Source organism: Grampus griseus, assembly GCF_964374135.1.
Source record: "Grampus griseus genome assembly, chromosome: 1".
Taxonomy (NCBI): Eukaryota; Metazoa; Chordata; class Mammalia; order Artiodactyla; family Delphinidae; genus Grampus; species Grampus griseus.
In genome coordinates this window covers 157,166,370-157,182,642 of record NC_139017.1, presented here as the reverse complement: position 1 = coordinate 157,182,642, position 16,273 = coordinate 157,166,370, and the positions used below count along the sequence as shown (strand labels likewise).

Below are 16,273 nucleotides of genomic sequence, written 5' to 3'. Positions count from 1 at the left end.
TTCCTGGAGAGCCTGATGACTTCAGGCTTCTGTTCGGGACGTTGTGTCTTTCCCTATTGAGGATGAAGAGTCTGGACAGCAGCCACGGATGAGGAAATTTATTTCCCAGACACTGTGGCCAAACAGCCATATGGGTCCCATGGTGAGGAAATGTCATTTTTATGGACTTGGATTCTCTAGGAGAAAGGGCCGTAGGACACTTGGGAATAATGTATTTTATTATCATATTACTTAGATATGTACAAACTTTGCTGAGGGCGGCGGAGGTGAACCGGATGCCACTGTGTTTCTCTATCTGGGGCTCCTGCCCAGTGGCAGCTCTATTGGACCTGAGGGCCAGTCCTTGCTTTCCAGCTGCTGACCTCACAGACTGACTCACAGATTCTCTGGGTCCTTACGTAGTTATGTTCCCTTTGTGTGCCTCAGTCCCATTAAAAAAAGTGGGGGGATATGGGGAAGGGGCTAAAACGTCTCTTCGGGGGCCTCCACTGAACTCAGTAAGGTCAGAGGTGACAGGTTTCCAGGCAGCTGGCAGTATCTGGGTCGCTGTGGAAAGTCAGGGAAGGGATGGATCGCCCGCCTCGGGGAGGCGCTCCCCAAAGACCGGGCCTCCTCCTGCCACCTCGGGCGGTGGGGGGTAGTATTCACGCAGTTTTCCCGCCGCCCCCCCCCCCCGCCCCCGCCGTGCCACGCTGCTTCCAGAAGGGCCTCCGCCGGTGTTCGGGCCTCCAGGCCGAGGGCGTCTCTAGCCGCGCAGCAGGGCGTACTCCTTGGGCGCCCAGAGCAGTTGGGGGCGGCGAATCTCGGCCCGGCGGCCGACGTCGGAGCTCCAGCAGAACTCGGGCGACAGCAGCTTGGCGGGCTTGTGCAGCCAGAAGGACTTGTTGAGGTGGCTCTCGTCGTGCCAGCGCGCCTCCAGGCCGCGCGCGCGGTCCCGTCGCAGGCCCCGCACGCAGTAGGCCGTCAGCTGCCGCAGAGCCGCCACGCTGCCCCCGAACACGGCCGCGTGGTAGCAGAAGTCGCCCTCGCTCGGGCCCAGCGCGGCGGCCGAGCGCGCGTCCCGCTCGAAGGGCAGCAGCCGCCTCCGCCAACGGTAGTGTCAGACGAGCAGCTGCGCCACCGACTCGGCCAGTGCCTTGGACCCGAAAGTCCCGCTGAAGTGCTGGTCCACGTCCACGCAGCGCAAGCAACGCGCCTCGCGGCCCAGCCGCCCGCCCAGCGCCGCGTGCAGCGCGCGCATGCGCAACATGGACACGTTCTGCCAGCGTCGCCAGCGCGCCACGCGCTCCTCGCGTAGCCGGCGGCCCGGGCCCAGCCGTACGCGGGGCACGGCGGCCGGGCCCTCGGTGAACACGTAGTACACCACTCGCTGGCCCACCATGAAGTGCTGCTCAGCCGTCTCCAGGAAGTGCGCCAGGTACTTCTCCAGGTATCTGTCGGGCGGGGCGGGGCCGTCTTGAGTAAGCCGGGCCTCAGCGCACTCCGCCATCCGCGGAGACGTCGGGCTTCTGAGGCCTCACCTCGTCCGTACTTGTGCCCCAGCAACCCCAGTCCCTGGAACTCCAAAACTGTCCAGCCCCGGAATCGTCCGAGGTGGATTAAAAATAATTACCCATTGTTTGCCACCCCTGCCCAGAGAGGCCCTTTGTTCCCCGCTTGAACGCGGCTCTCTCCCTGACCGCTTCGATCAAGAGTCCCGAGGAAGGGATGCTGTGCTGGCCCTTGGGAGGACCGGCTCGTTAGCCTTTGTCTCTTTAGAGCTCTGACCCTTCGCTTAAGGAGTCCCAGAGCTCAGGGCTTCCCTGGTGGCACAGTGGTTAGGAGTCCGCCTGCCAATGCAGGGCACACAGGTTCGAGCCTTGGTCCGGGATGATACCACATGCCCCGGAGCAACTAAGGCCGTGCGCCACGACTACTGAGCCTGCGCTCTAGAGCCCGCGAGCCGCAACTGCTGAGCCTGAGCGCCGCAACTAAACCCCATGCGCCTAGAGCTCGTGCTCTGCAACAGGAGAAGCCACTGCAATGAGAAGCCTGCGCACTGCAACGAATCGCGGCAACTAGAGAAAGCCTGTGGGCAGCAACGAACACCCAACGCAGCCAAAAATAAATAAAAATAAGTAAATTTTTTTTAAAAAGTGTCAGAACTCAGATGCTGCCACGAAGTGAGGGAGACCAGCCTAGCCACGGAGAGAGGCGCCCGCCAGTCATCCACAGGACTTTTGGGAGCAGGGAGGGGCCCCCCTGCTGCTGAGCCCTGTCAGAATTCCTGAGCCACAAAATCACGAGCTGTGGTAGTAATGGACTGTTTTCAGTCACTGAGTTTGTGGTGATTCCTTACATAGGTAACCGGGACGTTCAGAATACTGGAAACTTTGTATGAACAGGCTTTGGGATCCCAGGCTTCTAAAATAATCGAACTAATGCCTCATATTTTGGAACATTTGTCATGTGGCAGATAGTGTTCAAAGTAACGTGCATTATCTCATTTAATCCTCACTATTATTAGCTCCATCTCTCAGGTGAGGAAACTGAATCTCAAAGAGCTTCAGTAACTTGTGCAAGCAAGCATGCACATAGCTGGTAAGTGAAAGCCAGGATTTGAACCCAGCTTGGCACTGGAGCCTGTACTTTTACCTACACTTGCTCTATTCCGGGTGGAACTGTGAGAAACTGGAATCAGAGACCTTGGAAGCCTCAGCATCCCAGGGTGTTGGACTCATAGATCCTTGGAACTCAGGACCTCAGGACCCTGGAATTTCTGGACTCAAGAGACTCTGACCCCTAGGGCTGGTGCAGGAACACCCTACTCAGCATTCAGAGCAGGAGTGGGAGCACCAAGGCCCTGGAGAGGCCAGCAGTCCTGTTTGACCCCAGCCTCTCAGGGGCCTTCCTGGCTTTCTCTCCCTTCTAGAGTGTAAGGGACGGAGTTGGAGGAGCCCTGAGCAGTTGCCTGGGGCACAGGTCCCCAACCCCCCGGGGCCGCGGACCAGGCCTCACAGCAGGAGGTGAGCATCAGGTGAGTAAGCAAAGCTTCATCTGCCTCCATCGCTTGCATTACCACCTAAACCATCCCTTCCCCCCTCCCCCAACCTCTGGTCCGTGGAAAAATCGTCTTCCATGAAGCTGGTCCCTGGTGCCAAAAAGGTTGGTGACCGCTGGTCTGGGGTCTTGAAGACAGAATTCCTTCCCCAGGCTTTTGGATATCTTTTCCTGGATGCAGAGCTCTCAGTGCCTTCCCAAAGCAGCCTGTTCCATTATTAGAAACTCTTCCTTAAGTTGCCTTGAACTCTACCTCTCTGTACCCTAGGATTGTAGGATCTGATTGCCACTCTAAGCCAGGAGTCCCATTTGCATCACTACTGGAAAGTGAATACCAGTTTGGACACCCTGACATCCATAATGGGGAGATGGGCAGGTCAGCCCCCTGAGGTTTCTTCTCCACCCCCCACTCTGGGTTCCTTGTCCATACCTGGGGGCCCCTTAGTTCCTCGATTGGCCTCCTCTCCTGTCGTGATTCTGTCTTCCCCGCTCCTCAGTCACTTGCCCCCATGGCCCCTCCCTCGACTTGTTCATCATCAGTCTGCCCCCCACCCCAAGTTGCGGCTTCACCCGTCCCACTGTCTGAGCCCCCGTCCTTCCAGCCCACTTCCTGTGATATCACCCCCAACAGTACTTCCTCACTGACTCCTCTGGTCTGCTGACCCTACCACTCTCCGCATCCTCCTTTCTTCACATCCCTCTTTATCCAGCCCAGATTCGCTCCCTTGCAAAAGCCCTCAGCTCCCCAGCCCCTCTTCCGCCTTCAGACTTTCTTGGTGAACCTCCCCCCGCCCTGCCCTTTCTGTGTGCCTGCACCTGAGCCGCTGACCTCCACAGACGCTTCTGCAGCTGGGCCATCCCCTCTGTTTACCCAGGTCTCACCTCCTCTCACCTGAAAGACGCCATCATTTTCTCACCGCAAACCCGAGGCCTCCAGGTGATCAGCCCCAGGCCCTGGGCAGGTTCCTTCTCGGTTGTGATGCTGAGCCCTTGGCTGCCTGGGCTGGGTGGACTCCGGGGAGGAGGGGAAGGGAAAGGATGGTCCTGCCCTCATGCTGGGAGTCTGGGACAAGGGGTGCTGTCTTTGCTTCTCGCTTTATCCTGGGATCCTACAGCCCAGGAGAATGGGGTGCTCCACCCCTACATCACGTGCACACCCCCTCCCACTCCCTGCTTGGATAGCACCGCTCCCCTCCCCGGGCCTTACCTGCCTACAGCAAAGACAGTCAGACCAATGGTGAGGTTCTGTACAGCCTCTTGCTGGGCCACATCTGGGTCAAAGGTGCCATCCCAAATAATGGGGGCCCCCCAGCAGGTACAGGTCAGGACTTCAGGCCGGGCCCTGGCCAGGGCAGGGATGGAGAGAGAGGTCCATCCATCTTCCTGCTTGATGCATGGTCACCGCCACCTCCGCAGGCCTGGGCCCTAGGGACCCACAGATGGGTCACACCCAGGCCCTACCCCTAGAAATCTCTTCCCAGATCCAGCAGAGTAGGGGGAGATGTGTTACCTGATGGGGCCCCTGGGTAGAGTGCCTAGCCCTGCCAGGGTGGGGGATGTGAGGAGGGCAGGAACGCTGGGGCAGAGCTCTGTAGGGTGTGTGGGTGTCCTCGGAATGGGAGAGATGGCAGCTCCTTACCAAGGATGCAGGGGACCTGTGAAGTTGTCTCTCAGCAGGGGCATTCTGGCCAAAGGGCAGATCCCCATGGGGGTGAGGACTCCCAGGTGCCTGTGGGGTGGGAGCATCAGTGAGGGGCATGCTGGCCTGCCCAGGAGCCCTGTCGCTTTGCTCCTTACAAGGAAGGAGAGCCCGCAAGGACGCTTGTGCGGGCCATGACAGGTGCCACTCTCCATCCCTCAAGGAGGCACTTGGAAAGAACCACTTCAACCCTGCCCTGCTGGTCCCATCGCAAGTGCTGGGGGAAGGGGGTTGTACCTGACTGCAGGGAGCCCGTGCAGGAGCAGCCCTAAGAGGCCAAGTGCAAATGGATCAGAAGATTCTCTTCCAGGCCCTGGGGGGTGGGGGGGGGTCGGCAACTCATTTCTGCATATATTTTTATACACGCACACATATATATATGAAAAATAAGGTAATTCAGTGTTTCATTTATTTGTTCGCTTTAATATGAATGTATTATTCTGTTCACTTGGCACAGACATTCAGAGGTACAAAAGAGTATAGACAGTGCAGTCCTTCCTGTTCCCAGCCACGGCCACCCAGTTCCCCTGCAAGGGGATAGTTTATGCACATACAGGCAAATATAAATATGGTAGCAAATTCGCCCTCCCTTCCCTCTGTCCCTTCCTCTGATTTTCTCCCACAAATGGTAGCACAGTGATACGCTGTTCTCCACCTTGCATTTTCCGCTGACCATTATGTCCTTGAGGTTGGTCCACCTCAGTACGTGAAGCGCTTCCTCACCCTTTTTTCCAGCTGCCTAATGTGCCATTGACTGGAGATGGCATCATTTACTTGACCAGGTCCCTTGTGATGAGCATTTAGATGTATAACATTTTGCTTTTCCTGGCAGCAAACTTGGGAGACAGTAAGTTAGGGGTTGGGGCACTTAGCCTGGGTAGGATTGACCTCGGACAGGGGAGAGTCTGGGAGGGGATGCAGGGAGGTTTGTGGCTTGGTGGCTGGGATTTGAGAGCGTCTGGGGCTTAGGGATGAGTTGCTGGGCTGCCCGGAGGGCCGGCTGCGGTCAGGGACCACGTGTCTATGGCGGCTCCAGTCACAGGGCCGGGTCCCTCCAGCATAGCTCAGCGACCCCACTGCTGGCTCAGAGGAGGTGGACTTTGGGATTTGTGCATGGTTGCTTGTTTTCCAGAAGGGCCCTACAAGTTGAGAATTTTAATAAGCTCCTCTGGGGGGGTCTCCTCCAACTCTCCTCAGCCCTTCTGGGTGCTGGTGTCTCTAGACAGACAGGACAAATATGGTGAAAGCCTGGCCACTGGGGCCAGACCCCCAGGTTCGAATCCCAGGCCACCACTTCTTAGCTGTCTGACCTTGGGCAAGGTTCTGGGCCTCTGCACTTTACTCTCCTTGTCTAGAAACGCAGATAATAAGAATACATACCTTACAGGGCTGCGATGGATATTGAGTTAATACCTACTAAGTGATTAGAACAAGGCCTTGCACACAGTAAAAGGTCAGTAAGCTTTAGCTATTGTTGATTATCATTAGTAGTATTATTCCTAAACAAGCCCTCAGGATTCTCTGCACAGCCTCCCAGCTCCCCTCCCTGCCCTATGAGTCCTTCCAAAATCTGCCTCCTCTGGTCTCTTTCAAGAAGCCTGCCTGATCAGACCCTCCCGCCCCTGCCTTTTCTGCTACCCCACCTCACCGTTCCTCAGCAGGCGTATCCGGTAAATAGCTCAGAGGGGCACCTTGCGGTTGTGTGTGTACGTATCTGCCTGTGCATCTCAGGGCAGACACCCCTTCTGTTCAGCTGGTGAAACCTGGGTGCACTGACCCCTCCCTCTGCCTCGCCCACTGTCAGTCCCCAGGGGTGGGTGGTTGGCTTGGCCTCCTTGATCTCCGCCCCCCTCTGCCCCTCCTATTTCTCCGGCCCCCACAGTGATCCTGCCTGCTCATCCCCCACCAGGACCATTGCAGCAGCGACCTCCCTGCTCCCAGTCACTCCTGACACAGCCCCCAGAGTCAGCTCATAAAATACCACCTGCCTTAACTGTCCATGTCACATGAACAGGGAAATCCTCGAAGGGGAAATGCATTTAGTAGGCAAACATATGGAAAACTGTTCACCCTCACTAGTAATCAAAGACTTATAGATTAGAACTAGGTGGGATGTTTTGCCTATAAAATGGGCACTTTTTAAAAAGAAAGAAATGAAAATAGCCACGCTGGGAGAATACAGCGAGACAGGCACTCTTACACCTGCTGGTGGGATGTAACTTGCTGCAGCTTTTTTGGAAAGCTACTTAGCTGTGGGAATTGAAGCTTTCAATAGTCATCCCCTTTAATCCAATCACTGCAACTTCTGGGAATCTGTTCAAAGGAGATCATCTTCAGCATGGGAAAAGTTTATGCATCGAGATGTTCACTAGCTTCTGCTCATTCATGCGGTCAGCCTGTACTTATTGGTCACAAGCTCAGAATCAAGCACTGTGCTAGGTCAAGGATTCAGAGGTGAGCGAGACACAGACCTTGTCTTTAAGGGAGCCGGGTCAGGAAGATATGGGTGGCCAGGAAGGGAGGGGAATGGGGTCACATGACAGACTGCAAACAGATGCATGGAACACAGCACAGCAAGGCTGTGATTAGTGTAAATACAAGATACCGTTATCTTGCAAATGGCAAGATACCACTGGGGAGAAGTCAGGGAGGCTTCCTGGAGGAGGTGACCCTTAAGCTAGGACCTGAAGAACTAAAAGTTATCCACACAAAGAAGGCAGTGGGGCTTTCCTGGTGGCGCAGTGGTTGAGAATCCGCCTGCCGATGCAAAAAAAGAAGGCAGTGGAGGGGAAAGGGAGGTCCATGAAAAAGAAACAGCACTGTGTAAAAGTGACGAGGTGAGAGTGCTTGGAAAATACGGGGAACTGCAGGCCTGCCGCAGGGGCGGGGTATAGGGTGTGGATAGGAAGTGATAAGAGTTGAGGCTGGAGATAAGCCTGAGCCAGGTAACCCAGGGCCCACATTCCAGGATAAGGGGTTTGGACTTCATCTTGAAGGCCGTGGGGAGCCCTGAAAGCTCTTTCCTTCAGGGAGTGATGCTATCACATTTTTACTTGGAAGATACTCCAGCTGAACTGTTGAGCCTGGACGTGGGGCAGGGACCAGGTGGAGGCAGGAAGACAAGTGAGTGTTGGCAGTGGGTTGGGGAGGAGTAGGTGATGACTGGCTGTCAAGGAGGTTGATGGGCAGGACTTGGTCACTGATGAGAGGGACAGGGCTGGGGGACCAGGAAAGGAGATGGTGGCTGATAGTCCGGTTGGGGGTAAGAAGCCGGAGCTCAGAAGGCAGGCAGGCAGGCTTGGGAGAGAGTTCTGGGATTCACCAGGAGGGCAACGCTGTGGAAGAGGGAGAGAGCAGAGGAAGGAGAGCCAGGGCCCAGGCACCCACCGAGGACACGGTTGGGGACGGGCAGGGGACTGAGTGAGCAGAGGAGGCAGTGGAGGCTGGGGTGGTGGTGGTGGAAGCGGATCTTTCCGGAAGTTTGGCTGTAAAAGGAAAGGGAGAGGATGGTAACTGGAGGAGCTGAGGGCTTGGGATTGATGGAGGTGCGTGTGTTTCTTTCACACAGGGAGACTTGAGTTTGGTTGAACGTGGGCTGGAGGGCACCAGTGGAGAAGGCATTGTGCTGCCTTCTCAGATACAACTGAAAAAGGCCCCAGCGTCCAGCCGAAGGGACTGGCTAAATAAACTTTTTATGAAGAGTCTGCAGTCACATGGAAAAAACTTGCACAAGAACCGTGAATGAAGAAAGCAGGATCTAAAATTGATGGGCACTGTGGTTACAATCTAGCAATGAAAACATGCCCGAGCGAATAAGACTGGAAGGAATAACTTAAGTGACTGTGTAATAAGTTATGGGAGGGTTTTTTCCCTTTATTTGTGCCCCCAGTTGTCCGTAATGTGCTTTTATTGCTTTTTTAATGAAGGAAAAATACAGAGTTAGCCATTTAGGAAAAACAAGTGTTTTTAAGCCTTCCTAGTGACTGCAAGGTGAAGTCCACCTCTCTTAGCCCTGCCTGAGGAGCCTGCAAAATCATTTCAAGCACTCACACCAGACCCAACTTTCCCACCTCTAGAAACGGAGACTTCACAGTGGGCAGGCCAAGGATGCTCTCCTAGCATTGCTGGAAAAAGCAAATGGAGATAAACAACCCCACTGTTCGTCCTTAGGGAGTTGGATGAATGAATTATGCATTTCTATACAATGGAAAGCAACGTGGCCACTGAAAAGGATGAGTAGATTTATATGTGCTCTCGGGAAAAGGGCCTAAAGAATCAAGTGGAAGAGGAAGTAACAACTGTACATAGAGGCTGTCTGCGCTTCTGTGAGGGGGAAGCCCCTCTACCTGTGTACCTGTGCATTTACAGACGTGTTTCTACGTTGTTTTATAAAAACGTAGGAAAGAATCTGAACAGCATTGCGCAATAGAAATATAATGTGAGCCAGGAACGTAAATTAAAATTTTCTAGTAGTAGCCATGTTAAAAAAGTGAAAAGAAACAACCGAAATTTTTAGTATTTTATTTTAACCTAATAGATCATTTCAATATGTAACCCCAAATATCATTTCAATATGTAATCGATATAAAAATTATTGAGATATTTTACAGTTGCTCCTGGAAGCGAGACTGCCCCCCCGGAGGGACGGCATGGGAGGTGCTGGGGCAGGAGAAGGCTGCAGCGGAGCTCTCTCTGCCCTCCCTGCCATCTGACCCTCTTAGCCGGCCCCTCACAACTAGGGCAGCCATGCAGAGTTGTCCCCAAGTGGTCCAGGTGGGCTCCAGCTGTCAGTCCTGGGAGGGTGCTGACACCCAGGCCTGCAACAGGCTCCTGCCGCCCCCTCCCATGGCCCAGCCAGGGAGCCCCTAGTCCACAGAGGCACCTGCCTGACCCATTCCTTCCAGTTCCTTGCTCTGATATTTTCAAAAGTGTCCCCTCCCCTCCACCCCGCTTCCACCTGCAGAAGGTGGTCCCACAAGGTGGCCTCATGTCCTGCTCCTGTACTCTCCTTGCTTTCAGGAAGAGGTTGAAGATCAGTCATTAGTTCCTAAGTGGGAACAAGTTTGCAATCCTGGACAGTCAATCCCAGTTGGAATAGAGGGCTCACAGTTGCAGTGGAAGGTGCACCCCAAAGTCTGTTCTCTGCTCACCGAGGGGGCTTAGAGTTTAGGGCAGCAGGAGGAGTCGCCGAGCTCTTCACGGGCACGAGATCTCCCAGGATGCAGCCTCCCCCCACCCCACCACCCATTCCTTGGACCGTCTCTACCCCTTGGGCGATGTCCTCCAGTCACCTTCTCCCAGGACCTATATGGCTCAGCTGGTTCTCAGCAGGCCAGCCTTGGTGCCTCCTCCTTGACTGTTCTGGCCACCAGGCTGGACTCCTCTCGGGACAGCTGTCCCGCCTCATCTTCCCCCTGCTACTGGCAGCGTCCCCCCCTCACCTGAGTCCTTGCCATGACAGGAAGCTGGTGGGACAGCCTGCCAAGAACCTTCTCAGCTCAGAGCCGGGGAAGAAATGACCCATTCTTGGTGACTGGGGCCAAGCAGTTTCAGGCCATCTGCCAGAAACCACAGCCACAGGAGCAAGCAGGGATGAACTACCCGGAGAGGAGCCCCCTGGGGCCAATCACCTGGAAGAGGGTGGATGGAAGGCCAGCTCTGGTTGGCCAGAGGTGCTGAGACATTCTGTACTGACTCTTCCTCCCCAGGGCTCCTCGTGCCCCTCTTCAGTGTCGTGGTCCTCGGGCCAGACTGTGGTGTTTGCCACCCAGGGAGAACCTTGTTCTGCGCGGACCTTCAGCCAGATCTCAAGGGCGCCGGTCACCTGAGTGTGACCTTGGACAGTTCACCTTGAGGAGCCCTTGATCTCTTCAGTAAAACAGGTACGTGCACCAGTCACCCAGGACAGGGTAAGAGCCACACAAGGTAGTTACATGGAAAAGTTCTGGAAAGCTTGCACTAGGCAGGCTTTTTTTAAAGTGCAGGTTATGATCTATTAGAGGGCCATGAAATCAATCTTATGGATCATGACTGAGATTTTAAAAATATGAACAGGAAGGGAATTGAAAATATCAGAATGTATTGTACATCAGGGTAGGTATTGTTTTGTGATTGTTTTGTTTCAGTTATATATATTCAAGTACATACATGAGGGTGGGAAAATTTTTTTAAACTGTCGGTCATGATCAAAAAAGTTTTGCAAAATTCTGTGTAAGGTGTAACTCTCAGGAGCAAACGCGTGTTGAAGGAGGCATCCTTCAAACTGGGGCCTTTCACCCCGAGTGAAGAAACGGCACTGATACTCACCTGTGTCAGTCAGCCCTGCAAATCCACCATATCCTCTTTCAGGGCTTTTAGTTCCCTTCTCCACCACACACATAAGGACAAACTCAGTTTGGGCCCGACATTGTCCTCCAGTAAGGGAAAGTGGAGGTCCAGCGTGGACTCGCTGAGCTGCACGGGCCACGGTGGGCCGGCCCGCCTGGCCTGGAGAGGGGAGGGCAGCGCAGGGGGCTCCCTAGGCGCCCTCTCCACCAGGCACCTTCCCCGACTTCCCCGAGGTTCTGAGGTCCTTGCCCCCTGCCACTCCCCCTCGGCCCAGGGTCCTGCACTGGCCTCTGTCCTGTCGCCATTCCCGACCTCCGGGACCACCAGACTTTCCAGTCCTGGCTCCACCCTCTGAGTCGGCCACTAACCAGTTTTGTTTCTCCTCTTCCTCCGGGTAGTGGCTACATTTTAAAAGGCCTTCCAGAGAGTTCTCGTCCAGATATGGGTACTGGCTCTTAAAAGGTCCCTGCTTATCTCCCCGGGCCCTGCCGTTACAGCATGTCACAGACTGAGTGAACGGTGAGCGGTCTGCGCCTGGAAGGCCCTTCTCCTTTATTCGAGGCTTAGGCGTCACCTCCTTGAGGCAGAGACTCTCCTAATAGTTTGCTATTGCAGCATCCAGAAAGCGCTGAGGGGTCGAGTGAGCCAAAGCCACCTCAAGGGCAGTTCTGGATGGGGCGCTGCAGCCAGCCACCACAGGTGTCTGCGGCGGAGGGAAAGGTCTGGGCTCTGCCTCAGGTGTGCCAGATATCCCTGGCCCAACAGCATCGTGTCTCCCTGGTGGCAGTGCTGGGTAGGGGGGCTCAGAGTTGAAGGGGCCCTGGACCTCGCACTCCAGGGGACACCCATGTGAAGAACAGAGGTGGGATCTGCTTTTCTCATGTGGACTGGGACCAAGGGCACCCTCAAAGGACCCAGCCCCAGCGAAGCGTGGAAGATATGCTATCCAGTTAAGGTGGTCGTCCCTCCCCCAACCCAGGGACCCACCCCTCTCCTGACAGATGAAAAGTAGCTATTCAGGACCACAGAAGGCATCCCCAGGGGAGAAAGGCACAGAAGGAACAGATTTTATGGATTTATTTTTAAAAAACAAAAAGGTTAAAAAAGTCCTTCATTTCCAACCCTGCCTGGGGGTGTGAGTAGGGAATAGAACAAGCTCAGAAGGGCACCCACCCTTCCCCCAGGGAGAGTCCCACTCCCCCCAGGAGTCTGCAGAGGCCCGGGCAAGTTAGAGGCAGGCCCTCGCCCTTCCTGCCCCGCCTCCTCCACGGGCAGCTCAGACCACTGCCAGCAAGTTCCAGAGGCAGAGAAGCGTGGGACCCGAGGCCGAAGGCTGCCTTCTTCACCTCAGCGGTGGTCACTCCAGCTCTTCTGCCCTTGGATGTTCCCAGGGCCCCACCGCTGGGCTCCCAGGGCGGGCGGGCGGGCAGACGGGGAGGCGCGGCCTGGCCCAGCCCACCAGCAGCTTCCTCAGTGCCGCCTGTGACACAGCAGGGCAGTCAGGGGGACGTCACAGTGCGGGAAGGGGCTGCGGAGACACCTCGGCCATCTGGAAAGGAAAATCTCCCACTACTCTTCATCGCTTTCTGATCGTGCCTCTCTGCGCTGAGGCGGCCCTTCTTTCCTATTCCCCATCCTGAGGCTGAGTGGAGTCCAGGACAAAGCACTAAGTGGCTGTTTGCTACAAAACACCTGGAGATACCAGAGGGTGGCTCTCGGCCTGTCAGTCCAGGCTCCCACACGGTCACACAGTCACACACACAGCGTTAAGGCGTCTGTGCCAGCAGGCATGGCCAAACTGGGCCCAGCTTCTCTCCCTCCACCTGTAGAGGGTGAGGGGGGAGAACCCTTCTGGCTGCTTCAGAAACAGGCTGCAGTGGGAGAAGCTGGCAGCGGGAAGAGTTAGCTGGGCCCGGAGAAATAAGTGGAGGAAGGCAGGCAAGGGCTTCCGAGGCCTCTAGGCAGGCCTGACGGCTGCCCTTGGAAGTAACCCAACTCAGGTTGGGAGCCCTGACCGTATACCCCCTGGAAAATGGGGGACAGAGGGAGGGGAAGAGAGCGGGGCTAGCGTAGTGGGACTTCGGAGGAAGCAGTGCTATCAATATGTACAAGCATAAAGCCCCATCTTCCGCGCCGCCCGCCTCTCCGCCCCTCCCACAGAAAGGCCCCTGAGAGCCAGAGGAGGGCCCCCAGGAGTGTCCGCTGGCTCTGCTCAGTCGGGAGGAGGAGCCCGGGGCCCGGCCAGCCCTAGGAGTCCTTGAGCATGCTGATGCGCGCGTAGATCTTGAGGGCGGGCCCCAGCTTGATGTTCATGGCGCTCATCAGGTGGTCCTCCTTGAGCAGCAGCAGAGCTTGCCCGTCGATTTCCTGGGCACGGAATTCCTCTGCTATCTCCTGGCAGCCTGAGGGGACATGACCAAAGACAGTATCAATGAGAGCTACCAGCGGTCACGCTTGGCAGTCACTGCCTTCAGATGCATCATCTCACTTGATCCTCGTGACCACACCTCGAGGGAGGTGTTGCTGTTCTTATTCTACAGCTTGAGAGAGGCTGAGTGACTTACCCAAGGTAGCCAGACTCTAAGGCGGTCCTGTGACCCGACACCTCCTTGTTCAACCCCCCCACCCCCCGCCAGTGAACTGGGCCGACCCCGGAGATCAGTACAGGGTTGTGGAAGTGACAGCATGGGATTTCCCAGGCTGGATCACAAAGGGCGCGGCAGCCTCACCTTGGTCTTCTGGATAATTCATTTTGGAACATGCCAACCACCGTGTCGTGAGGACACTCAAGCAGCCCTCTGGAGCAGCCCACTTGGAGAGGAACTGAGGCCTCTTGCCCAGAGCCAGCTCCCCGTTGCCATGTGAGCGCAGCACCTTGGAAGGGGGTCCTCCAGCTCCAAGCCCTCAGAAACTGCAGCTCTGGCTGCTATCGTGACAGCCCTTGAAAGATAACTCCGTGCCCAGCTAAGCCGCTCCACAGAACTCTCGAGGTAAGAAGTGATTACTGTTTGAAGCCACTAGTCTTGGAGTAATCTGTTTCACAGCAGTACGTAACCAATGCAGATCTGGGTACTTGGAAGATGGGTGCTGCCATCACCACACCTTCACCACGCGGGCGTGGCCTTGGACTTGGCAGCGGGCCGGAGCTGGAGGGACTTTGAGGAGAGCGGCAGTGAAGGTCTAAGGTTCCCTGAGAGACGGGAGTGAGAAGCCTGATGGTCTTGGAGGAAACTGCTGGAGAGGCTTAAAGGAACGTGAGGAAACTTGCTGGAAATTGGAAGAAAAGGGATCCTTGTTATGAAATAGTAGAAAATTTAGCAACACTGTTGCTGGTGGTAACCCCGTGGGCATGAGACGCCTACTGAACGTTGCTTGGGCTCAGGAGACCTCAGGCAGACTGCTGCAGGTGCCACCTGGCCTCCCACCGCGGCCGTGGGAAACGCGAGGAGGGACGAGGTCGAGGAAAACGAGAACAGGAAGGAGCCTGGATTTGCTGATTTTGAAACTCCTAAGCCTCTCCAGATGGCAAATGATGCTAAAATTAAGAAATGGTTTCTAGGCAAAGACCAAATCCAGGACACAGTCAAAAAGACACAGTCTAAAGACAAAACTGCGGGGGTGACTTAAATCTTTTGTTAAGACCGCAGAAAGCTCTAAGGTGCCGCCTCAGAGAACTGTTGGATCAAACGCTCTCTCAGGATTTTATGGGCGTGCCTCACAGAGCCTCTCCATTCAACGGCCCAGCTCCTCAGACTGTTAAGGGCACTGTCCCTCGGCTTCAGAAGAAACCTAATGTGGAGTAAGGCTTGTCTTGAAGACATTGTTGGATAACATTCATAAAAAGCCCACAAAGAGTAAGAGAGAATCGTCTGGCAGAAACACTGCTCACATGGACGGAAAGGATCAGAGGTAATGTGAAATAAAAGCAGCAGGAAGCAGGCTGAGAAAACAACTCCACAGGCTGCCTTTCATGGGAAAGGAAGGATGACTCAGGGTGGAACCAAGAGCGAAAGAGAATCACCCCGGGCTTTGAGTCCTAACCAAGGAAATGCCAACACATGCCCTGGTATGGACTGGTGACTCCTGTAGCCTCCTGTGTTCTCCCTTCTTGAACGGGGCATCCTGAATGGGCACGTCTACCGTGGTTACCCGATGCCCATCCCACCATATCCTAGGTTTGTGGAGGGAAGTGGATAACCCGTTCCTCGTTCCCAGGTCTGCAGATTGAGAGGAATCATCCCTGAGGAGCTGGACCCAGTGAGCCTCATCCGTGCCTGGACCTGTGTTAGATGCTGAGATCCTGGACCTCGAACCTCCGCTGTAATGTGATGAGACTTGTGGGGCCTCGGGTAGGGGTGAGGGTATTTTGCATGAGGGAGGAACATGAATCACTGGGGTGAACTATGGGAGTAGCCGGCCTCCAAGTAGCTCCCAATAATCCTTGCTTCCCTTTCATGCTTTCATGAGTCCCTCACAATGAATGGGGTGACCTGTGTGGTCAGCAAGATATTGTTGAAGTGACAGAATGTGATTTCTGAGGCTAGATCGTAAAGGGCATGGTGGGTGGCTTCCACCTTGCTCTCTTGGATCACCCCCTGGGGGGACAACTGGCTGCCACGTCACGAGAACACTCAAGCGTGAGCGTTCTGAAGAGACCCGTGGGAGAGTGACCGAGGCCTCCTGCCAGCAGCCACACGCTCCCTGGGAAGCGTGTGAGTGAGGCACCCTGGCAGATCTGACAGCCCCAGGTGACCCTTCACATGGCCTTGGCTGGCCTTGGCCGACATCCTCATCACAACCTCCTAAGAATCCCTGTGGCAGAACTGCCCGCCTAAACCGCTCCTGAATTCCTTATCCACATGACCTGTGCCATAACAAATCTGGGGGATGCAGCAATAGATAATACGCTGGGTTAAGCGGCAGAGCCAGGATTTGAGCCCAGTTCTGTTTAACTCCGAAGCCTGCTCTTAACCACTATATCCCACTTTGGTCTCTGAGTGAACGGGCTCATGGTCACCACTGCCTGACCTGGTCAGTGGCTGGGTGAGACTGGCAGAAGAAACAGTGGAGAAGCTCTGGTCCCGACGAGTGCAGCCGTGCAGATGGGAGGTCTTTCAAGCTTCATTTCTAGATCCTACCTTCGAGACCACCGGCACTGCACACCCAGGGTCACGTGCAGCTACCGGCTCCTTTACATGCTTGCGTGTC

General features: G+C 55.3%; 2 protein-coding genes across 5 annotated transcripts in view; both read right to left on the bottom strand.

Annotated features, from left to right (window-relative positions):
• Window positions 1-745: 745 nt before the first annotated feature.
• On the bottom strand, window positions 746-12,645 carry A3GALT2 (alpha 1,3-galactosyltransferase 2; the record flags this gene model as incomplete). Its single annotated transcript, XM_082671679.1, is given in 7 exon segments — window positions 746-1,099; window positions 1,103-1,433; window positions 4,247-4,381; window positions 4,679-4,768; window positions 4,976-5,051; window positions 12,348-12,545; window positions 12,639-12,645. Coding segments are annotated over 7 exon segments (1,191 nt in total).
• The window catches only part of PHC2 (polyhomeotic homolog 2), a 102,709-nt gene continuing 98,561 nt past the window's right edge, over window positions 12,126-16,273 (bottom strand). For all 4 annotated transcript variants that reach the window (XM_082649256.1, XM_082649257.1, XM_082649259.1 and 1 more), the window contains one exon: window positions 12,126-13,467. In XM_082649256.1, coding sequence (XP_082505382.1) covers window positions 13,313-13,467 — 155 coding nt within the window. In that variant the 3' untranslated portion in view covers window positions 12,126-13,312. The remainder of the gene's footprint in view (window positions 13,468-16,273) is intronic.